The sequence below is a fragment of the Hemiscyllium ocellatum genome, chromosome 39 (genome assembly GCF_020745735.1).
Source record: "Hemiscyllium ocellatum isolate sHemOce1 chromosome 39, sHemOce1.pat.X.cur, whole genome shotgun sequence".
Lineage (NCBI taxonomy): Eukaryota > Metazoa > Chordata > Chondrichthyes > Orectolobiformes > Hemiscylliidae > Hemiscyllium > Hemiscyllium ocellatum.
In genome coordinates, this window is record NC_083439.1 from 39,758,651 (window position 1) to 39,778,090 (window position 19,440).

Here is a 19,440-nt window from a genome sequence, read left to right on the forward strand (position 1 = left end):
AAACCAGTTCTAATTCCACAGACAGAAAGTTCAGATCTCTTAAATCTGATGCAGCAGCCAGTTTTCTTCCCTCCCTCAGGTACAAGGTTTGCTAGTCAAATGACTGAAAACTTAAAATATATGTGACTTCAACCACTGTGTACTTTAACTACACTCTTCCTTTTTGTATATTAATCGAAGCTTTTACTGTATGTTATGTATGTTTCTTGCTAGCTTAGTCTCATTCTCATGTCTACCTTTTGTGTTATTAACTTTGTTATTTTTCCAAGCTTCTGGTTTATCGCTAATCTGTGTAGTATCGTAGACGTTTTCTTTCAATTTGATAATATTCTTGACATAGCTACAGATGGTGCATTTTTCATGTCTGTCTTTCTCAATGGAATATACCTTTACTTAATATTTTGAGATTTCTGCTAAAGTGTCTGTCACTGCTTTTCCAACGCTATACTTTTTAACCTATTTTCCAAGTTTAAGATTCTAGTTTCAGGCCCACATTTCTCATCCTCAAGATTTAATAATTAATCAAGCCTGTCTTATTACACATTACCTGGTGTAAAATAATCTGTCCAATGATTGGTTTCTTAGCGGACTGCTTTAAGAAACTATTTCAATTGCTCATCTTCATGGCTCACTTTGCCAATTTGTTTTGTTCAATCTGTCCGAAGAATAAAATTACCCACAATTATTGCAGAACGTTTCTTAACAATTCTTGTTTTTTTTTCATTTAATAGTTTCTGTCAGGGGCCAATAAACTACATCAGTGTTTCACTTCCCTTGCTATTGCTTATCACCACCCAAACCAATTTTACATCTTAATCTGCTGAGCCAAGATCATTTCTCACTTGTGAACTAATCACTTATTTTATTAAACAGATCTACCACGTTTCTTTTTCCTTTTGTTTTCTTGCTTCCTATCTCTTCCTATCAGGTATCCTTGAATATTCAGTTCCAAGCCTTGATCGCTTTCCAATCACATCTCCGACAACTTATGTCACAACCATTTATTTCAATCAATGCATCCATCTTAATATAAACTAGGAGCAAAAATAGGCTATTTGGCCTTCAAGCCTGCTCCACTGTTCAATATGATCATTCCCACTTTCTTTTAATACCCTTTGATGTCTTTAATATCTAAAAAAAATAGAATATTCTTAGTCACCCAGCTTCCCTAGCTTTCTGTGGCAGTGAATTTCACAGGCTGATCACCCTCTCAGCGAAGAAATATTTCCTCATCTCGGACCTAAGTGGCCCACTTGGTATCCTGAGACTGTCGCCCTTTATTATGATTGCTGCATACATTTAGATAAAGAGTCTTTAATTTTTTTTACTTTTTTTTTCTTACTCTGACCCACTATCATGTTTATATGCTGTGTTCCATCCTGTCACGCTTTGCTTATCACTCTTTTGCACTATTGTGTGGGTCTTTCTCATTAACAATCTAACTGTCTCGTCAAGAGAGTCAAGAGATGAGGAACAGGCACTTGAATAAAGTCAGGGATTGAACAACAGAGCAGAGCGAGCATAACTGTCAGGGATCAAGTTAAAATAAACACTAAAAGCATTGAGAGCACAAGGGAAGGTGCTGAATGCTAAGAATTTTTATAAGTTGTTAGTGTATTTTGGTGAAGTTTCATTAAGCCAAATAAGTAGAGCCATGGCAGAGATCCTCAAGTCTTGTAGAATGTACATTCTGTGACACATGTCAGTTGGAGGATGTTGATCTTTCATTCACATAGTAGGCAGCTCTGGAAGGTAAGATAGCATGGAAACCAGAGAGAACTGGCAAAGTGGATACACGATTGGCTTGATGGTAGAAAGCGGAGGGTAATAGAGGAAGGATGCTTGTCGGACTGGAGGACTGTGACTAGTGATGTCCCTCAGGGCTCGGTGCTGGTCTCATTGCTGTTTGTTATCTATATCAGTGATTTGGATGAGAATGTACAAGGTATGACTAGTAAGTTTGCTGATGACACTAAAATAGGTGGTATTGTAGATATTGAGGAAGGTTATCAGAAATTGCAGCCGGATCTTGATCAGCTGGGGAAGAGGGCCAAGAAATGGCAAATGGGATTTAACTGAGCTGCACGGTGGCACAGTGGTTGGCACTGCTACCTCACAGCGCCATAGACCCGGGTTCAATTCCCACCTCAGGCAACTGTCTGTGTGGAGTTTGCACATTCTCCCCATGTTTGCGTGGGTTTCCTCCAGGTGTTCCGGTTTCCTCCCACAGTCCAAAAATGTGCAGATTAGGTGTATTGGCCATGCTAAATTGTCCATAGTGTTAGGTGAAGGGGTAAATAGAGGGAAATGGGTCTGGGTGGGTTGCTCTTCTGAGGGGCGATGTGGACATGTTGGGCTGAAGGGCCTGTTTCCACACTGTAAGTAATCTAATCTAATCTTAATATAGATAAGTACGGAGTCTTGCATTTTGGGAAGTCAAATCAAAGTAGGAATTTCATGGTGAATGGTAGCGCCTTAAGGAGTGTAGTGGAACAGAGGGACCTTGGCGTTCAGGTGCTTGGTTTTTAGCATACTGGCCTTCATCAGTCAGGGCATTGAGTATAGAAGTTGAGAAGTTATGTTGCAGTAGTGCAAGACGTTGGTGAGGCCACACCAGGAGTATTGTGTTCAGTTTTGGTCGCCTTGTGATAGGAAGGATGTTATTAAACTGGAAAGAGTGCAGAAGAAATTTACAAGGATGTTTAAAACTTGACCTACTCTTGGGAAATAAAGCAGGGCAGGTGACTGAGGTGACAGTGGGGGAGCATTTTGGAGTTAATGACCATAATTCTATTATTTTAAAATGGTAATAGAAAAGGATAGACTGGATCTAAAAGTCAAAGTTCTAAATTGAAGAACAGCTAATTTTTACGGTATTAGGAAAAAGCTTTCAAAAACTGATTGGGGGCAGATGTTCGCAGGTAGAGGGACAGCTGGAAAATGGGAAGCCTTCAGAAGACAGATAACGAGAATCCAGAGACCGTATATTCCTGTCAGGGTGAAAGGGAAGGCTGGTAGGTATATGGAATGCTGGATACCTGGAGAAATTGAGGTTTTGGTTCAGAAAAAGAAGAAAGCATAAGTCAGGTGTTGACAGGAGAGATTGGGTGAATCCTTAGAGTGTAAAGGCAGTAGGAGTATACTTAAGAGGGAAATCGAGAGGGCAAAAATGGGACATGAGATAGCTTTGGCAAATAGAATTAAGGAGAATCCTTAGAAATACATTAAGGACAAAGGGTAACTAGGGAGAGAATAGGGCCCCTCAAAAATCAGCAAGATGGCCTTTGTGTGGAACCATGGGAGATAGGGGAGATATTAAATGAGTATTTTGCATCAGTATTTACTGTGGAGAAGGACATGGAAGATGTAGAACATGGGGAAATAGATGGTGATAGCTTGGAAAATGTCCATATTACAGAGGAGACGACATTGGATGTCTTGAAACGCATAAATGTGGATAAGTCCCCAGGACTTGATCAGGTGTAGCCTAGAACTCTGTGGGTTGCTGGGTCCCTTGCTGAGATAATTGTATCATCAATAGTCACAAGTGAGGTGCTGCAAGACAGGAGGTTGTCTAACATGGTACCACTACTTTAAAAAGGTGATAAGGAAAAGACAGGGAACTATAGACCGGTGAGCCTGATGTCAGTGATGGGTAAGTTGTTGAGGGAATACATTTACATGTATTTGCAAAGGCAAGGACTGATTAGGGATTGTCAGTGTGACTTTGTGCATGGGAAATCATGTCTCACAAACTTGATTGAGTTATTTTGAAGAAGTAACAAAGAGGATTGATGAGGGCAGAGTGGTGGACTTTATCCTTATGGACTTCAGTAAGGCGTTTAACAATGTTCCCCATGGGAGACTGGTTAGCAAGATTAGATCTCATGGAATACAGGAAGAACTGTATTGGGTTGACACAGTGGCTCAGTGGTTAGCTCTGTTGCCTCACAGGGCCAGAGATCAGGCTTCAATTTCAGCCTCAGTAACTGAGGAGTTTGCTGATTCTCCCCGTGTCTGTGTTCACTCAGGGTACTCCGGTTTCCTCCGACAGTCCAAGGATGTGCAGGTCAGTGAATTGGCCATGCTAAGTTGCCCATGGTGTTAGGTGCTTTAGTCAGGGGTAAATACAGGGTAAGGGAATGGGTCTGGGTGGGTTACTCTTTGGAGGGTTGGTGTGGACTTATTGCAACAAAGGGCCTGTTTCCGTATTGTAGGAAATCTAATTTCAAACTAGTCATTCGAGTACAGAACTGGCTGGAAGGTAGAAGATAGAGGGTGGTAGTGGAGGGTTGCTTTTCAACTGGAGATCTGTGACCAGTGTTGTACCACAAGGATCGGTGCTGGGTCTGCTACTTTTCATCATTTATATAAATGATTTGGATGTGAACGTCGGAGGTATAGATAATAAGTTTGCAGATGACACCAAAATTGGTGGTATAGTGACAGCAAAGAAGATTACCTCAGGTTACAACGGGATCTTGGGGTCTTGATCAGATGCGCCAATGGACTGAAGAGTGGCAGATGGAGTTTATTTTAATAAATGTGAGCTGCTGCATTTTGGAAAAGTAATGGTAAGGTCCTGGGGAGTGTTGTTGAACAAAGAGATCTTGGAGTGCAGGTTCGTAGCTCCTTGAAAGTAAAGTCACAGGTAGATAGGATAGTGAAGAAGGCATTTGATATGCTTTCCATTATTGGTCAGTATTGTGGCTTTACAAGACGTTCATTAGGTAACTTTTGGAATACAGTGTGCAATAGTTCTGATTCCTCACAACTATCGGAAGAATGTTGTGAAACTTGAAAGGGTTCAGAAAAGATTGACACGGATGTTGCCGGGGTTGGAGAATTTGAGCTACAGGGAGAGGTTGAACAGGCTGGGGCTGTGTTCCCTGGAGCATCGGAGGCTGAGGTTTACAAAATTATGAGGGGCTTGGATAGGGTAAATAAACAAAGTCTTTTCTCTGAGGTGAGGGAGTCCAGAAGTAGAGGGCATAGGTTTAGGGTGAGAAGAGAAAGATATAAAAGGGACTTAAAGGGCAACTTTTTCACATACATGTGTGGAATGAGCTGCCAGAGGAAATGGTAGAGGCTGGTACAATTGCAGCATTTAAAAGGCATCTGGATGGGTATATGAATAGGAAGGGTTTAGAGGGATATGGGCCAAGTGCTGGCAAGTGGAATTAGATTAGGTTGGATATCTGGTCAGCATGGTTGAGTTAGACCAAAGCGTCTATTTCTGTGCTGTACATCTCCATGACTCAATGCTGCCAGGACTCAAGGGTCTGAGTTATAAGGAGAGGTTAGACAAAGTAGGACTTTTTTCTTTACAATGTAGGAGACTGAGGGGAGATTTTCTAGAAGTGTATAAGATCATGAAAGGCATTGATAGGGTGAATGCACTCAATCTTATTCCCAGAATGGGGAAATCGAGGACTATAGGGCATCTGTTTAAGGTAAGAAGGGAAAGAATAAAAGGGAAGCTGAGGGGTAACATTTTACAAAGAGAGTGGTACGCATATGGAATGAGTTGCCAGAGGAAGTGGTTGAGGTGGGTACATTAACAACATTTGGTTGAGGGATTGAGGGTGATTTAGCAGTTTGGATCATAAATTGGCTCGCTGAAAGAAGGGTGGTCGTTGATGGGAAATGTTCATCTTGGAGTTCATTTACTGGTGGTGTACCGCAAGATCTGTTTTGAGTCCACTGCTGTTTGTCATTTTTATAATTGACCTGGATGAGGGTGTGGAAGGGTGGCTTCGTAAATTTGCAAATGACACTAAGGTCGGTGGAGTTGTGGATAGTGCCGAAGGATGTTGCATGTTACAGAGGGACATAGATAAGCTGCAGAGCAGCTGGGTGGGTTGCTCTTCGGAGGGTCGGTGTGAACTTGTTGGGCTGAAGGGCCTGTTTCCAAACTGTAAGTAATCTAATCTTATAAAAAAGCTAGGCTGAGAGGTGGTAAATGGAGTTTAATGCAGAAAAGTGTGAGGTGAAAGAGAAACAGGTATACAGAGTACTGGGCTAATGGTAAGATTCTTAGCAGTGTTGACGAGCAGAGAGAGATCTCAGTGAAGGTCAGCTAGTTGAAAGTGAGGACGGCAGATGCTGGAGATCAGAGTCTAGATTAGAGGAATGCTGGAAAAGCACATCAGGTCAGGCAGCATCCGAGGAGCAGGAAAATCGACTTTTTGGGCAAAAGCCCTTCATTCCTGATGTGTTTTTCCAGCAACACTCTAATCTCAAGAGATCTTGGTGTCCATGTACATTGATCCCTGAAAGTTGCCACCCAGGTTAAGAGGGTTGTTAAGAAGGTATATGGTGTGTTAGCTTTTATTGGTAAAGGGATTGAGTTTTGGAGCCACGAGATCATGCTGCAGCTGTATAAAACTTTGGTGTGACACACTTGGTGTATTGAGTATAGTTCTGGTCACTGCATTACAATATAGGAAGGATGTTTTGGAAAGGGTGCAGAGGAGATTTACAAGGATATTGCGTGGTATGGAGGGAAGGTCTTATGAGGAAAGGCTGAGGGGCTTGAGGCTTCATTTATTAGAGAGAAGAAGGTTGAGAGGTGACTTAATTGAGACATATAAGATAATCAGAGGGTTAGGTAGGGTGAACAGGGAGAGCCTTTTTCCTCAGATGGTGATGGCTAGCACGAGGGTTCATAGCTAGAAACTGAGAGGTGATAGATATAGGACAGTTGTCAGAGGTAGTTTCTTTACTCAGAGTAGTAGGGGCGTGGAACGCACTGCGTGCAATGGTAGTGGACTCGCAAACTTTAAGGGCATATAAATGGTCATTGGATAAACCTATGGATGAAAATGGAATAGTGTAGGTTAGATAGGATTCAGATTAGTTCCACAGGTCGGTGCAACATCAAGGGTGGAAGGGTCTATACTGCGCTGTAATGTTCTATGTTCTATTTAAAAGGCATTTGGACAAATACATGAATAGGAAAGGTTTATAAGGATATGGCCCAAGTGCAGGGTAATAGGGTTAGCGTGGCTGGACATTTTGGTCATCACAGATCAGTTTGGGCTGAAGTGCCTGTTTCCGTGCTGTAGGACTGTATGACTCTAGGAATTCAACCCATTGAATCTATAGCAACCCTTCAAAGAGCATCTCACCCAGACCCCTATCCATGTAACCCTGCTAATGACTAATCCAATGTCTTATCCATATAGCATGCACATCCCTGGACACTATGGGCAATTTAGCATGGCCAACCAACGTAACCTGAAAATATTTGGACTGTGGGAGAAAACCAGAGCACATGGAAGAAACCCATGCAGACATGAGAATGTGCCTTCTCCGCAGGCAGTCACCGAAGAGTAGAATCGAACCTTGGTCCCTGGTGTTGTAAGACAGCAGTGCTTATCACTGACCCACTGTGCCAGGAGGGCAGGAGGAAGATTGGGCTAGCAACAGTCAGAGGGCACTCTGTAGTTAGGGAAACTGATCATTGCACACAGTTAGGTTAGCTGAGATATCCGGGATGATATAACTCCAGATCATTCTGTGTGCTACGTACTGATGACTTGAGAAAAATTAGCTAAATGACTAATTTCAGAGATGGTGCAAGACACGAGGCCTTAGACTTCTGGGAGATATAAACCTATTCTGAAGGGGATGGGACCCAAGAGGCAGAACTGGTTGCACCTCAATTGACCTGGGACCTATGCTCTGGTAGGGTGATCTGTCAAATGCTAACTTGGCAGGGGTATGGGAACCAGGAGAGTACAAAATACTAAAGTGTTAATGAGTTGGACCTAAGAGGGAATGCAGTAAGGTCTAAGTTGAGTTTACTGAGGATGTATGTGAATGCAGGAAGTGGTAAATGAGTTGATGAGCTGCAGGTGCAAATAGTCATGTGGAAAATGATGTGGCAATAAGAGAGACTTAGCTGAAAAAACCATATGACTGGGGATTAAATATTCCTGGATTAAAGTTGCTCAAGAAAGAGAAGAAAGAACAGGAGAGGAATGGCATAATGATTAAAGAGAATATCAGTTTGGAGAGAGCAAATCCCAAGAAACTCCCTTAAGGACAGAATCGATTGGTCCGAGCAAACAAACTGTGGAGGCAACTTTGCATCAGCTCGTGGGAAAAGTATATTGAGCAAATTTGCAAAGAAATTGTCAGTGCAAACGCTATAGCAACTTTAATGAAAGACTTCAATTATCCTAATATGGACTAGACTAGTAAAGAGTATAAAGCCCAGAGAGAGGGAAATATTTCTGAATATGTTCAGCAAGATTTTCTAGTTGAGTATATTTCTGCTGTAATGAGGAAGGAGATTCTGTTGGTCCTTGAGAATGAGATGGAAAAAATAGATCAGGTTTCAATTCAAGGATTTTTGGCATACTGTGATCATTCCATCATATGGTTTAAATTATGGAAAAGAACAAAGCACAATGTGCAGTAAGGATTAACTGGGGAAAGATCAATTTAAAGGGCTGAGAACAGATCTGGCTCAGGGGAGTTAGAACAAAGATTGGTGGCAAACTGTAGTTGAACAGCAGAGGAGATGGTTCAAGTACAGTCATGGTACATTCTCATGAGTCGAAGACCAGCTAACAAAGAGTTCTCGAGAGAAGTTAAAAATCACACAACACCAGGTTATAGTGCAACAGATTTAAGTGGAAGCACACTGGCTTTCGCTCTCCAGTCCAACACCGGCATCTCCAAATCGAGAAAAGTAGACAGTAAGATCAAGCAGAAGGAGGGTGTGTCTGACAGATGTCAGGTTGATTGTGCAAGTGAGAAGCAATCTAAATGTGTGAATTTCAAAGAGGAAGTGAAACAAAAAGAGCAGCAAAGGAGTCAAAAAGATTGCCAGCTAATATATAAGGAAATCCAAAATGTAAAGAATAAGAAGGTGACAAATAAATGGAATAGGACCAAGTTGGAACAAAAAGAAGGCACATGTGGTGATAGGGATGGTTAATGAAGTTAATAGAGTTGATGCAATGGACCTCTAAAAGGAGCTTGCAATCTAACACAGATTGAAGAAAGTACAGTTGAGGTAACACAAAAAACATAGATAACAGGGGCAGGAGTAGGTCATTCATTCAGCCCTTCGAGCCTGCACCACCATTCATTATAATCATCAGTATGATCAGTATCCCATTCCCACTTTCTCTCCATATCCCTTGATCCCTTTCGCTCCTAGGGCCATGTCCAGCTCACTCTTGAATGTATCTAACGAACTGGCCCCTACAAGCTCCTGTGGGAGAGAGTATCACTCTCTGAGTGAAGAATTTCTTTCTCATCTCAGTCCTGAATGGCTCACCCTTAGTTGAGTATTGCACTGAAAGAAAGGCCCGGGATATGACAGAGGACACAGGCTGGTGGAAATGGTGGATGGGTGTCAAATAAAATTTAATGCAGAGAAATATGAAGTGATTTAATTTGGTGAAAAAAAATGATTTATAGAATCCCTACAGTGTGGAAACAGGCCATTTGACCTAACAAATCCACACAAACCCTCTGAAGAGTAACCCACCCAGACCCATTCCCCCACTCTATTAATCTACTTTTACCCCTGACTAATGCACCTACACGTCCCTGAACATTGTGGGCAATATGCCATGGCCAATTCACCTAACCTGCACATCTTTGGATTGTGGGAGGATGTGCAAACCTCACACAGACAGTTGCCCAAGACTGGAATTGAACCCAGGTCCCTGGCCCTGTGAGGTAGCAGTGCTAACCACTGTGCTGCCCTGAAGAAAGGAAATATACAAGAAAAGGTAAAATTCCAAAGAGTAGAGCAGAGAGACCACAAATCACTGAAGCTGACAGAGCAAGTTAAAAATATACTTCAGATTTTGCAGAATTCTGGGTTTTATAAATAGTTTCAGAGAATGAAAACAGAGAAGTTACAGTGAGCTTTTTTTAAATGCGAGTTAAGTCGCAACCGGAGCTCAGTTTCATTACTCTTTAAGAAGAGTGTGAAGGAATTAGACAGGATTCAGAAAAGATTCACAATAGTTCTGGGGTTGAGGGACTTCAGTTGTGTTGATATATTGGAGAACCTAAGGATGTCACCATAGAAAAGTGAGGTCTGTGAGGAGATTTGATCCAGTGTCAAAATTCTTGAGGGGTTTGGACAAGTAGATGGCTTTACCTGGTTAAGAGTTTCCAATTTGTTGTGATCCTGGGTGAGGAGGGAGTAACCAGCTTGCTTTCTTCATTCACTCAACCTACCCCCTGCCAGTTGATCACAACAAGGTCAACTTAAAGCATCACTTCCTTCGTTGATACCTACCCCCAGTCCCTTGGGTTGGTGATGTCATTTCCTATGGTGATGTAATTTCTTTTTCTCAGGGGGTGGTAGATGGTGTCTGTAGAAAATGATGTCGCCACAAGAAATGACATCACTAACCCAAGGAAACCCAAACATATAAATAGAAAGCAGGAAACACCAGCAGTGCTTCGCCCAGAGGCTCACGAAGATATTGCCTAGTATGGTGATGAAATGTCTGAAAATGAACCTTCCAGCTCAGCCAGCAAACCTACATCCAGAGAGCTTGGGTATGAGAGTGGATCTGTAGATGTGTGTGTGTGTGTGTAGTGCAGTGGGGTCACCTGTAGTGTGACAAGAACCCAAGGTACCTGTTAAAGCCATCCCCGTGTGTAACTAACTTGGATATCAGCATCTGCTCAGCCACTTTGCGTTGTTGTCTGTCCCAAAGTCCTCCTTGGAGGATGGTAACCCAAAGGTCGGATGTCGAATGTCCAGGACCGCTGAAGTGTTCTCTCACTGGGAGGGAACACTCCTGTCTGTTCATAGTTTTGCGGTGTCCATTCATCCGTTGCTGTAGCCTCTACTCAGTCTCACCAGGTGCAGCAGGGGAGCACACAAGATGGTGTTGGACAGGATTGGTGTTGGATGGCGGCCAGGGGGCAGGTTGGTTGGGGTTGGAGCTGGGCAGGGGACAGTGTTGCTTGAAGCTGGGGGGCAGGGGGTGCAGTGTAGGATGGGGTTGGGGCGGGCGAAGGGGCTGGTGTCGGACGGAGTTGGGGGTCGGGCGGGGGTGGTTGTGTTGTACGGGGTTGAGGATAGGCGGGGGGGGTCAGTGTTGGACGGGATTGGGGGTCACACGGGGGAATGGTGTTGGATGGTTTTGGGAGGGCGGGTGAGGGGGTCGGTGTTGGACAGGGTTGGGGGTCGGGCAGGGGGGCATTGTTGGATGGTGTTGGGGGGCAGGTGGGCGGGTGGGGCGGTGTTGGACAGGGTTGGGGGTCAGGCGATGGTGCAGACAGGGTGTGCTGTTAGACTGAGGGGCAGATGGGCAGTGCACGGGAGTGGAAGTGGGGTGGGAACAGACCTTGGCGGGGACCCGCGCGCAGTGTGCTGCTGCCTAGTTTCCTGAATGGCACGCGGACTTAACAGAAAACTCCAAGCCCCAGGGGAAAAGCATTGAATCAATTAACGGAATAATCAATTATTGGAACGAAATAGTGCCTGCTCATCTCATTCGGATTATCGAGGTTCTTCTGTAAATCAGTCTTAACATTGGGGCACAGACCGCCTCACATAGGGCACCTCACACCTTCAGTGCATTATCTGGGCCAACATGACACCCATTGTTAAAGTTCACTTGAGAATATAACTTTGAAAAAGTTCTGGGATTTACATATGAAGGAACTGAAACCAACATGCCCATTCTAAAAGATGAGAGACTTAACAAACAATCCAGGTCTTTTTCAATATATAATTTTAGTTCCATCATCCTATAAACTTTTGCTATACTCCACCACACCTGATGAAGGAGCAGCGCTCCAAAAACTAGTGGTTCCAAATAAACCAGTGGACTATAATCTGGTGTTTTGTGATTTTTAACTTTGTACACTGGCATTTTCAAATTATAACATATGATTTTACTTTGACCACCTGTGCAAAGGAAACCCTCTTAAACTGTGTTTCTCTTGTGTTAATTGTCTAGCGACCAGGAGCAGGTGCTGCCCTCAGACTGATGCAGGATCCCAGTTTTCCTGCTTTCATGTACACGTTGCCGTGTGGTGAGCAAAGCTCATTCTGCCCTTCTCAAGAACTCGAGCGAACTGTCATTTTCTGGGATGAAGAAGGAAACGACAGGTATGGTTCTGCCACCTCAGTGCAACTTTTCAGATGCAGTGACTGATCTGCTTCAATAGGAGAAGGCTCAACTTTCACCCACAGGGATTTCCTCTCCTCCTGCTGCCGAATGGCTGTAGCCCAATTCTGAATTGTCTTGGAAAGATGCAATGTTTCTCCTCGTGCTCTCTGTTTATGCTGCTTGGATATAAGATGCAAGTTTCTTGCAGCTTTTATGGATGGGATTCTGTAGGTAAAATGAGCAATCTAACAGCATTACCTTGGGATCGAAGATCAGTCAAGGAACATAGCGGAGGTAGCCAATAGCATGATTACAGCTATCCACTGTAGCAAGAACGCGAGTCCCAATATCAGGTCAGAGCTGAAGATCATCTTTGATTGGGTGGGGCAAGAATCGTTTATCATGATCCACATGTCCCCACCAACATAATTAGAATGAGGGAAGAGGGTATGTTGAAAGAGTATGAACAGGTATGGGCTAAATTGAAAAAAAACAGAATCACAAAAATTCTGGATTACTCCCTGACCTATGAGCAAATTGGCATAAGGTGAATAAGATCAGAGAGTGGAAGAAATGAGTTTCAATTCATTCAGCACTGGACAAAGAGGAAGCTGTTCTGTTGGGACAGGGGTGCTGGGACCTGTGTCCTGCCAAATTGGCTTAGCTGGGTTTTAGATAAGACTTTAAATTAAATAGTAGAAACGTAAATTCAAGTGTGAGGAAACTTAGAAAGTTAACGGGGTAAGACAAGGCAATACAGTAGAACCTCAATTATCTGGCATTCGATTTTCCAAATTTCAGATTATCCAGCAAGATCATGAGGTCCCAATCCTTGGCTAAACTGTGATATCTGGCATTCGATTATCCAACAAAATACTCCCCACCCGTGTTGTTCGGATAATCGAGATTCCTCTGTAATCCACGCTAGTGAAGTGGGTAATGGTAACCAGAGAGTAAAACTTACGTTATATATGTCTTTATTAACTTTGTAGTGTAGTGAATATAGAGGAAAGAATGATCAAAGAGAATGGTGTCAGCTGCCCTGGAATTAAGCTGAATGTATAAGAAGGGTTCAGAGTGATATGGACCAAGTGGTTGGTATGGATGAGTTGGACCAGATGAGTTGTAATTTAGGTCCGTTTCTGTGCTGTACATCTCTATGACTATCAGTTGACAGCATGGTGCACACTGCAGCAGAGGGAACCAGACAAGAAAGAACACTGTGTGAGAATAAAGGTATAACTAAAAATAGAACTAGAAGAAAAAGAAAATTAAAGCCTATTTATTTGAATGTACACAGCTTTTGTAACTAGGTGGATATTTGTTAAAAAGTTGTTTGTGGGATCTGAGTGTCTCTGGCTATTTATTGCCCAACCCTAAATGCTCTGAGGATAGTGATGATGAAGTGATGCTGAAACACTAACATCCTTGGGATTTACGAACACCTACAATGCTGTTTGGAAGGAAATCCAGGATCTTTACCCAACAGCAGAAGGAACAGTGATACAGGAACTGATGGCACAAACAAAAATTAATGGATATAATCTGATAACTGTTAGATGTGGTTTCAAAACAATCAAGACTGGAGGCTAAATGCTCGTGTATATTTAAAAGCAAAGTATTACAGACACTGCAGATTGTTCTCTGAAGAAGAGTCATATTGGACTCACCTTGCCACATCTCTCCACATGATTGCCAGACTTGCTGAGTTTCTTCAGCAATTGCTGTTTTTATTACAAATGTTCACATGTCAGAAGGATATGTGAAAAGGAAAAGAAGGGAGGGTTTTCCGTTGTTAAAGGACAAAATCAATAAAATGTTGAGAAATGATGTTGGCTGATGTCCCTAGATTCCCTGATAGGTCAAAATTTCACTTGGAGCAAGCACAGCCCTCTCGGATAGAGCATTCTACTGATTTACCACCTTTTGAGTGGAGTAATTTCACCTGATCTCATCCCAAATGAATGGCCCCTTCTTGTTCTCCCTGTATTCCAGATTGCCTGAAAAGGCAGAAACAACCTTTGTTCTAGATTAGTGGTGCTGGAAGAGCACAGCAGTTCAGGCAGCATCCGAAACGTCGATTTTACTGCTCCTCGGATGCTGCCTGAACCGCTGTGCTCTTCCAGCATCACTAATCCAGAATCTGGTTTCCAGCATCTGCAGTCATTGTTTTTACCTAGAAACAATCTTTATGTCTACTCTCTCAAGCCCATTCAGAATCTTGCATGTCTACATAAAATTACTTCTGATTCTTCTAAACACAAAAGAACATAGACCTAAATGACACAGCCTCTTATGACAGACAATCCCAGGGACCAATATAGTAATAACTTTATCAAATTTTGTTTCTTCACTACATATAGGAATTACAGTGTGGTAAATATAGACAAAGGACTGATTGAAGTGGATCACATCAGCTGCCCTGGAATTCGGCTGAGCTGTCAGTTAAAGCTACAGAGTGCATTGTGGACAGCAACAGTGGTGAGTGACGTGTCTAGGGCTCAAAGTCAGTGCCGTATACTACAACTAAGGCACAGGCAGAAATATTCCTGCTTCCTCATACCACATAAAGTTAGATATTATAGTAACATTTGCATTTCTCCATTTGCAATGTTTTTGTTATTTCAGTTTGCTATTGGATATCTGACAGCATAAGAATTAGGAGCAGGAGCAAATGATCTGCCATTCATAGAACATAGAACAATACAGCACAGAACAAGCCCTTCGGCCCACGATGTTGTGCCGAACATTTGCCCTAGCTTAAGCACCTATCCATGTACCTATCCAATTGCCGCTTAAAGGTCACCAATGATTCTGACTCTGCCGCTCCCACAGGCAGCGCATTCCATGCCCCCACCACTCTCTGGGTAAAGAACCTACCCCTGACATCCCCCCCCCATACCTTCCACTCTTCACCTTAAATTTATGTCCCCTTGTAACACTGTTGTACTTGGGGAAAAAGTCTCTGACTGTCTACTCTATCTATTCCCTTGATCATCTTATAAACCTCTATCAAGTCACCCCTCATCCTTCGCCGTTCCAATGAGAAAAGGTCTAGCACTCTCAACCTATCCTCGTACGACCTATTCTCCATTCCAGGCAACAACCTGGTAAATCTCCTCTGCACCCTCTCCAAAGCTTCCACATCTTTCCGAAAGTGAGGCGACCAGAACTACACACAGTACTCCAAATGTGGCCTTACCAAGGTCCTGTAGAGCTGCAACATCACCTCACGACTCTTGAATTCAATCCCTCTGCTAATGAACGCTAATACACCATAGGCCTCCTTACAAGCTCTATCCACCTGAGTGGCAACTTTCAAAGAGTTATGAACATAGCCCCCAAGATCCCTCTGCGCTTCCACCTTACTAAGAACCCTACCATTAACCCTGTATTCCGCATTCTTATTTGTCCTTCCAAAACGGACAACCTCACACTTGACAGGGTTGAATTCCATCTGCCATTCCTCAGCCCAGCTCTGCATCATATCTAAGTCCCTTTGCAGCTAACAACAGCCCTCCTCACTATCCACAACTCCACCTATCTTCGTATCGTCTGAAAATTTACTGACCCACCTTTCGACTCCCTCTTCCAAGTCATTAATAAAAATTACAAACAGCAGAGGAGCCAGAACTGATCCCTGCGGAACTCCACTTGTATCTGGGCTCCAGGCTGAATATTTACCATCTATCACCACTCTCTGACTTCGACCGGTTAGCCAGTTGTCTATCCAACTGGCCAAATTTCCCACTATCCCATGCCTCCTGACTTTCCGCATAAACCTACCATGGGGAACCTTATCAAATGACTTACTAAAATCCATGTACACTACATCCACTGCTCTACCCTCATCCACATGCTTGGTCACCTCCTCAAAGAATTCAATAAGACTTGTAAGGCAAGACCTACCCCTCACAAATCCATGCTGGCTGTCCGTAATCAAGCAGTGTCTTTCCAGATACTCATAAATCCTATCCCTTTCGATTACTTTGCCTACCACTGAAGTAAGATTAACTGGCCTGTAATTCCCGGGGTTATCTCTATTCCCTTTTTTGAACAGGGGCACAACATTCGCCACTCTCCAGTCCCCTGGTACCACCCCCGTTGACAGTAAAGACGAAAAGATCATTGCCAACAGCTCTGCAATTTCCTCCCTTGCTTCCCACATAATCCTAGGATATATCCCGTCAGGGCCGGGGGACTTGTCTATCATCAAGTTTTTCAAAATGCCCAACACATCTTCCTTCCTAACAAGTATCTCCTGTAGTTTACCAGTCCGTTTCATATTCTCCTCTTCAACAATACGGTCCCTCTCATTTGTAAATACTGAAGAAAAGTACTCATTCAAGACCTCTCCTATCTCTTCCGACTCAATACACAGTCTCCCACTACTGCCCTTGATCGGACCTACCCTCGTTCTCGTCATTCTCATGTTTCTCACATATGCATAAAATGCCTTGGGGTTATCCTTGATCCTACCCGCCAAAGATTTTTCATGCGCTCTCTTAGCTCTCCTAATACCTTTCTTCAGCTCCCTCCTGGCTATCCTGTATTCCTCCAATGCTCTGTCTGAACCTGGTTTCCTCAACCTTATGTAAGCCTCCTTCCTCCTCCTTAGAAGACGTTCAACCTCCCTCGTCAACCAAGGTTCCCTCACACGACCAACTTTTTCCTGCCTGACAGGTACATACATATCAAGGGCACGTTGTATCTGTTCCTTGAAAAAGTTCCACATTTCAATGACATCCTTCCCTCACAGCATATGCTCCCAAATTATGTTCCTCAGATCCTGTCTTGCAGCATCGTATTTATCCTTCCCCCAATTGTAAAACCTACCCTGTTGCACGCACCTATCTCTCTCCATAACCAAGGTGAAAGTCACAGAATTGTGGTCACCGTCACCAAAATGCTCACCCACAAACAAGCCCATCACTTGTCCCAGTTTGTTACCAAGTACCAAATCCAATATGGCCTCCCCTCTGGTCGGACAATCTACAAATTGAGTTAGAAAAGCTTCCTGGACACACTGCACAAATACTGCCCCGTCCAATCTACTTGATCTAGAGAGCTTCCAATCAATATTTGGGAAGTTGAAATCGCCCATGACTACTACCCTGTGGCTTCTGCACCTTTCCAAAATCTGTTTCCCAATATGTTTCTCCACATCTCTGCTGCTATTGGGGGTCTATAGTAAACACCCAACAAGGTGACTGCTCCTTTCCTATTTCTGACTTCAGCCCATACTGCCTCCAAAGGCAGATCCCCCTCGAACTGTCTTTCTGCAGCCATCATACCAATTCTAATTAGCAACACCACACCCCCTCCTTTTTTTACCACCTTCCCTAATCTTACTGAAACATCTGTAACCAGGAACTTCCAACAACCATTCCTGTCCCTCTTCTATCCACGTTTCCATGATGGCCACAACATCGTAGTCCCAAGTACCAATCCACGCCTTAAGTTCACCCACCTTATTTCTGCTACTTCTTGCGTTGAAGTAAAGACACTTGAGTCCATCTCTGTGTCCACAAGTATTCCCTGTCAGTGCTATCTTCTCCACAGCCTCCCTACATTCTTGGACATCCTGAAAAACAGCTAACCTACTTGCTGGACTACAAGTCAGGATCCCATCCCCTTACCAAATTAGTTTAAAGCTCCCCGAAGAGTGCTAGCAAACCTACCCCCCAGGATATTGGTGCCCTTCTGGTTCAGGTGCAACCCGTTCTGCTTGTACAGGCCCCACCTTCCCCAGAATGCAGTCCAATTGTCCAAATACCTGAAGTCCTTCCTCCTACACCATCCTGCAGCCATGTGTTCAACTGCACTCTCTTCCTATTCCTTGCCTCACTGTCACGTGGCACCGGCAACAACCCAGAGATGACGACTCTGTCCGTCCTAGCTTTTAGCTTCCAGCCTAACTCCCTGAGCTCCTGAATGACCTCCCCACCCCTCTTCCTACCTATGTCGTTAGTGCCAATGTGTACCACGACTTCTGGCTGCACACCCTCCCCTTTAAGGATTCTGAAGACACGGTCTGAGACATCTCGGACCCTGGCACCCAGGGGGCGGGGGGCAACAAACCATCCGAGAGTCTCGCCCATGTCCACAGAACCGCCTGTCTGTCCCTCTAACTATAGAGTCTCCTATAACTAGCACTCTCCTCCTCTCCCCCTTTCCCTTCTGAGCCTCAGAGCTGGACATCGTGCCAGAGACCCGGTCACTTCAGCTTACCCCTGCTAGGCCGTCCTCCCCAACAGTATCCAAAGTGGTATACTTATTGTTGAGGGGAATGACCACAAGGGATCCCTGCGCTGCCTGCTTCCTCCCCTTCTCACCTCTAACTGTTACCCAGCTACCTCTGTTCTCTAGCGTAACTACGTCCCTGCAGCTTGTTTCTATCACCCTCTCAGCCTCTCGAATAATTCTCAGTTTATCCAACTCCAGCTCCAGTTCCCTAACGCGGACTGTGAGGAGCTGGAGCTGGCTGCATTTCCTGCAGATGAGGTCGGCAGGAGCATCGGTGGTCACTCCTACCTCAAACATCCTGCAGGAGGAACATTCCACTGCCTGCGCTGCCATAACTCTACAGTTAGTCTCCAAAACAAGAACACTAAATAGCTTACCCTTTTTTTCAGGTTAGAGGAGGAGGGAGGGTGGGAGCCACTACACGTGTAGTGTCTCGGGTTCCTTCTCCACTCAAATATCAATCACTTATCTTCCCGACCAGCTCCACGCTCCGACCCCACTTCCGCCCAGCTCCCGCCGCTCTCCGCTGTGGAAAGACCGTTGGCGTCGAGGTAAGCACTCAAATATCAATCACTTATCTTCCCGACCAGCTCATGCCATTTCACCATTCAATAAGTCACGGCTGATGACCCACCTCCCTGCCAGATTCCCTTTGAGTTCAACTTCAACAATCTCTGCCTTGAACGTTTTCAGTCCACAGTCCTCTGGAGTGAACGTATTGTAAAGATTCACTACCCTTTGAGTGAAGAAATTCTCCCTGCCTCAAGCCTAAAGCTATTAGCCCCTTAAATGCAGAATCTGTGTCCCTCCAGTTCAAGAGACTTAGCAGGAGAAACATCTCTCAGTATCTAACTGGTAAACCACCCTTAAAATCTTAGATATTTCAATAAGATCACTTGTCATTCTTCTAAACTCCAGAGTATATTGGTCCATTCATTCAATCCCTCCTCATAGTGCACAATTCACATCCCAGGAATCAATCTAATGAATCTTCATTGTGTGGTTTAAAGGAAAATATGTTCATTCTGAGATAAGAAGACCAGAACTGTCCACAGTACTTGCATCAAAAACAAGTAGAGTGGCATTA

The 19,440-nt window shown here is 43.9% G+C and overlaps 1 protein-coding gene across 2 annotated transcripts in view; it reads left to right on the forward strand.

Annotated features, from left to right (window-relative positions):
* The window catches only part of lrrk1 (leucine-rich repeat kinase 1), a 242,398-nt gene that overhangs the window by 180,831 nt on the left and 42,127 nt on the right, over window positions 1–19,440 (forward strand). For both annotated transcript variants that reach the window (XM_060853361.1, XM_060853362.1), the window contains 2 exons: window positions 11,955–12,106; window positions 14,471–14,588. In XM_060853361.1, coding sequence (XP_060709344.1) covers window positions 11,955–12,106; window positions 14,471–14,588 — 270 coding nt within the window. The remainder of the gene's footprint in view (window positions 1–11,954; window positions 12,107–14,470; window positions 14,589–19,440) is intronic.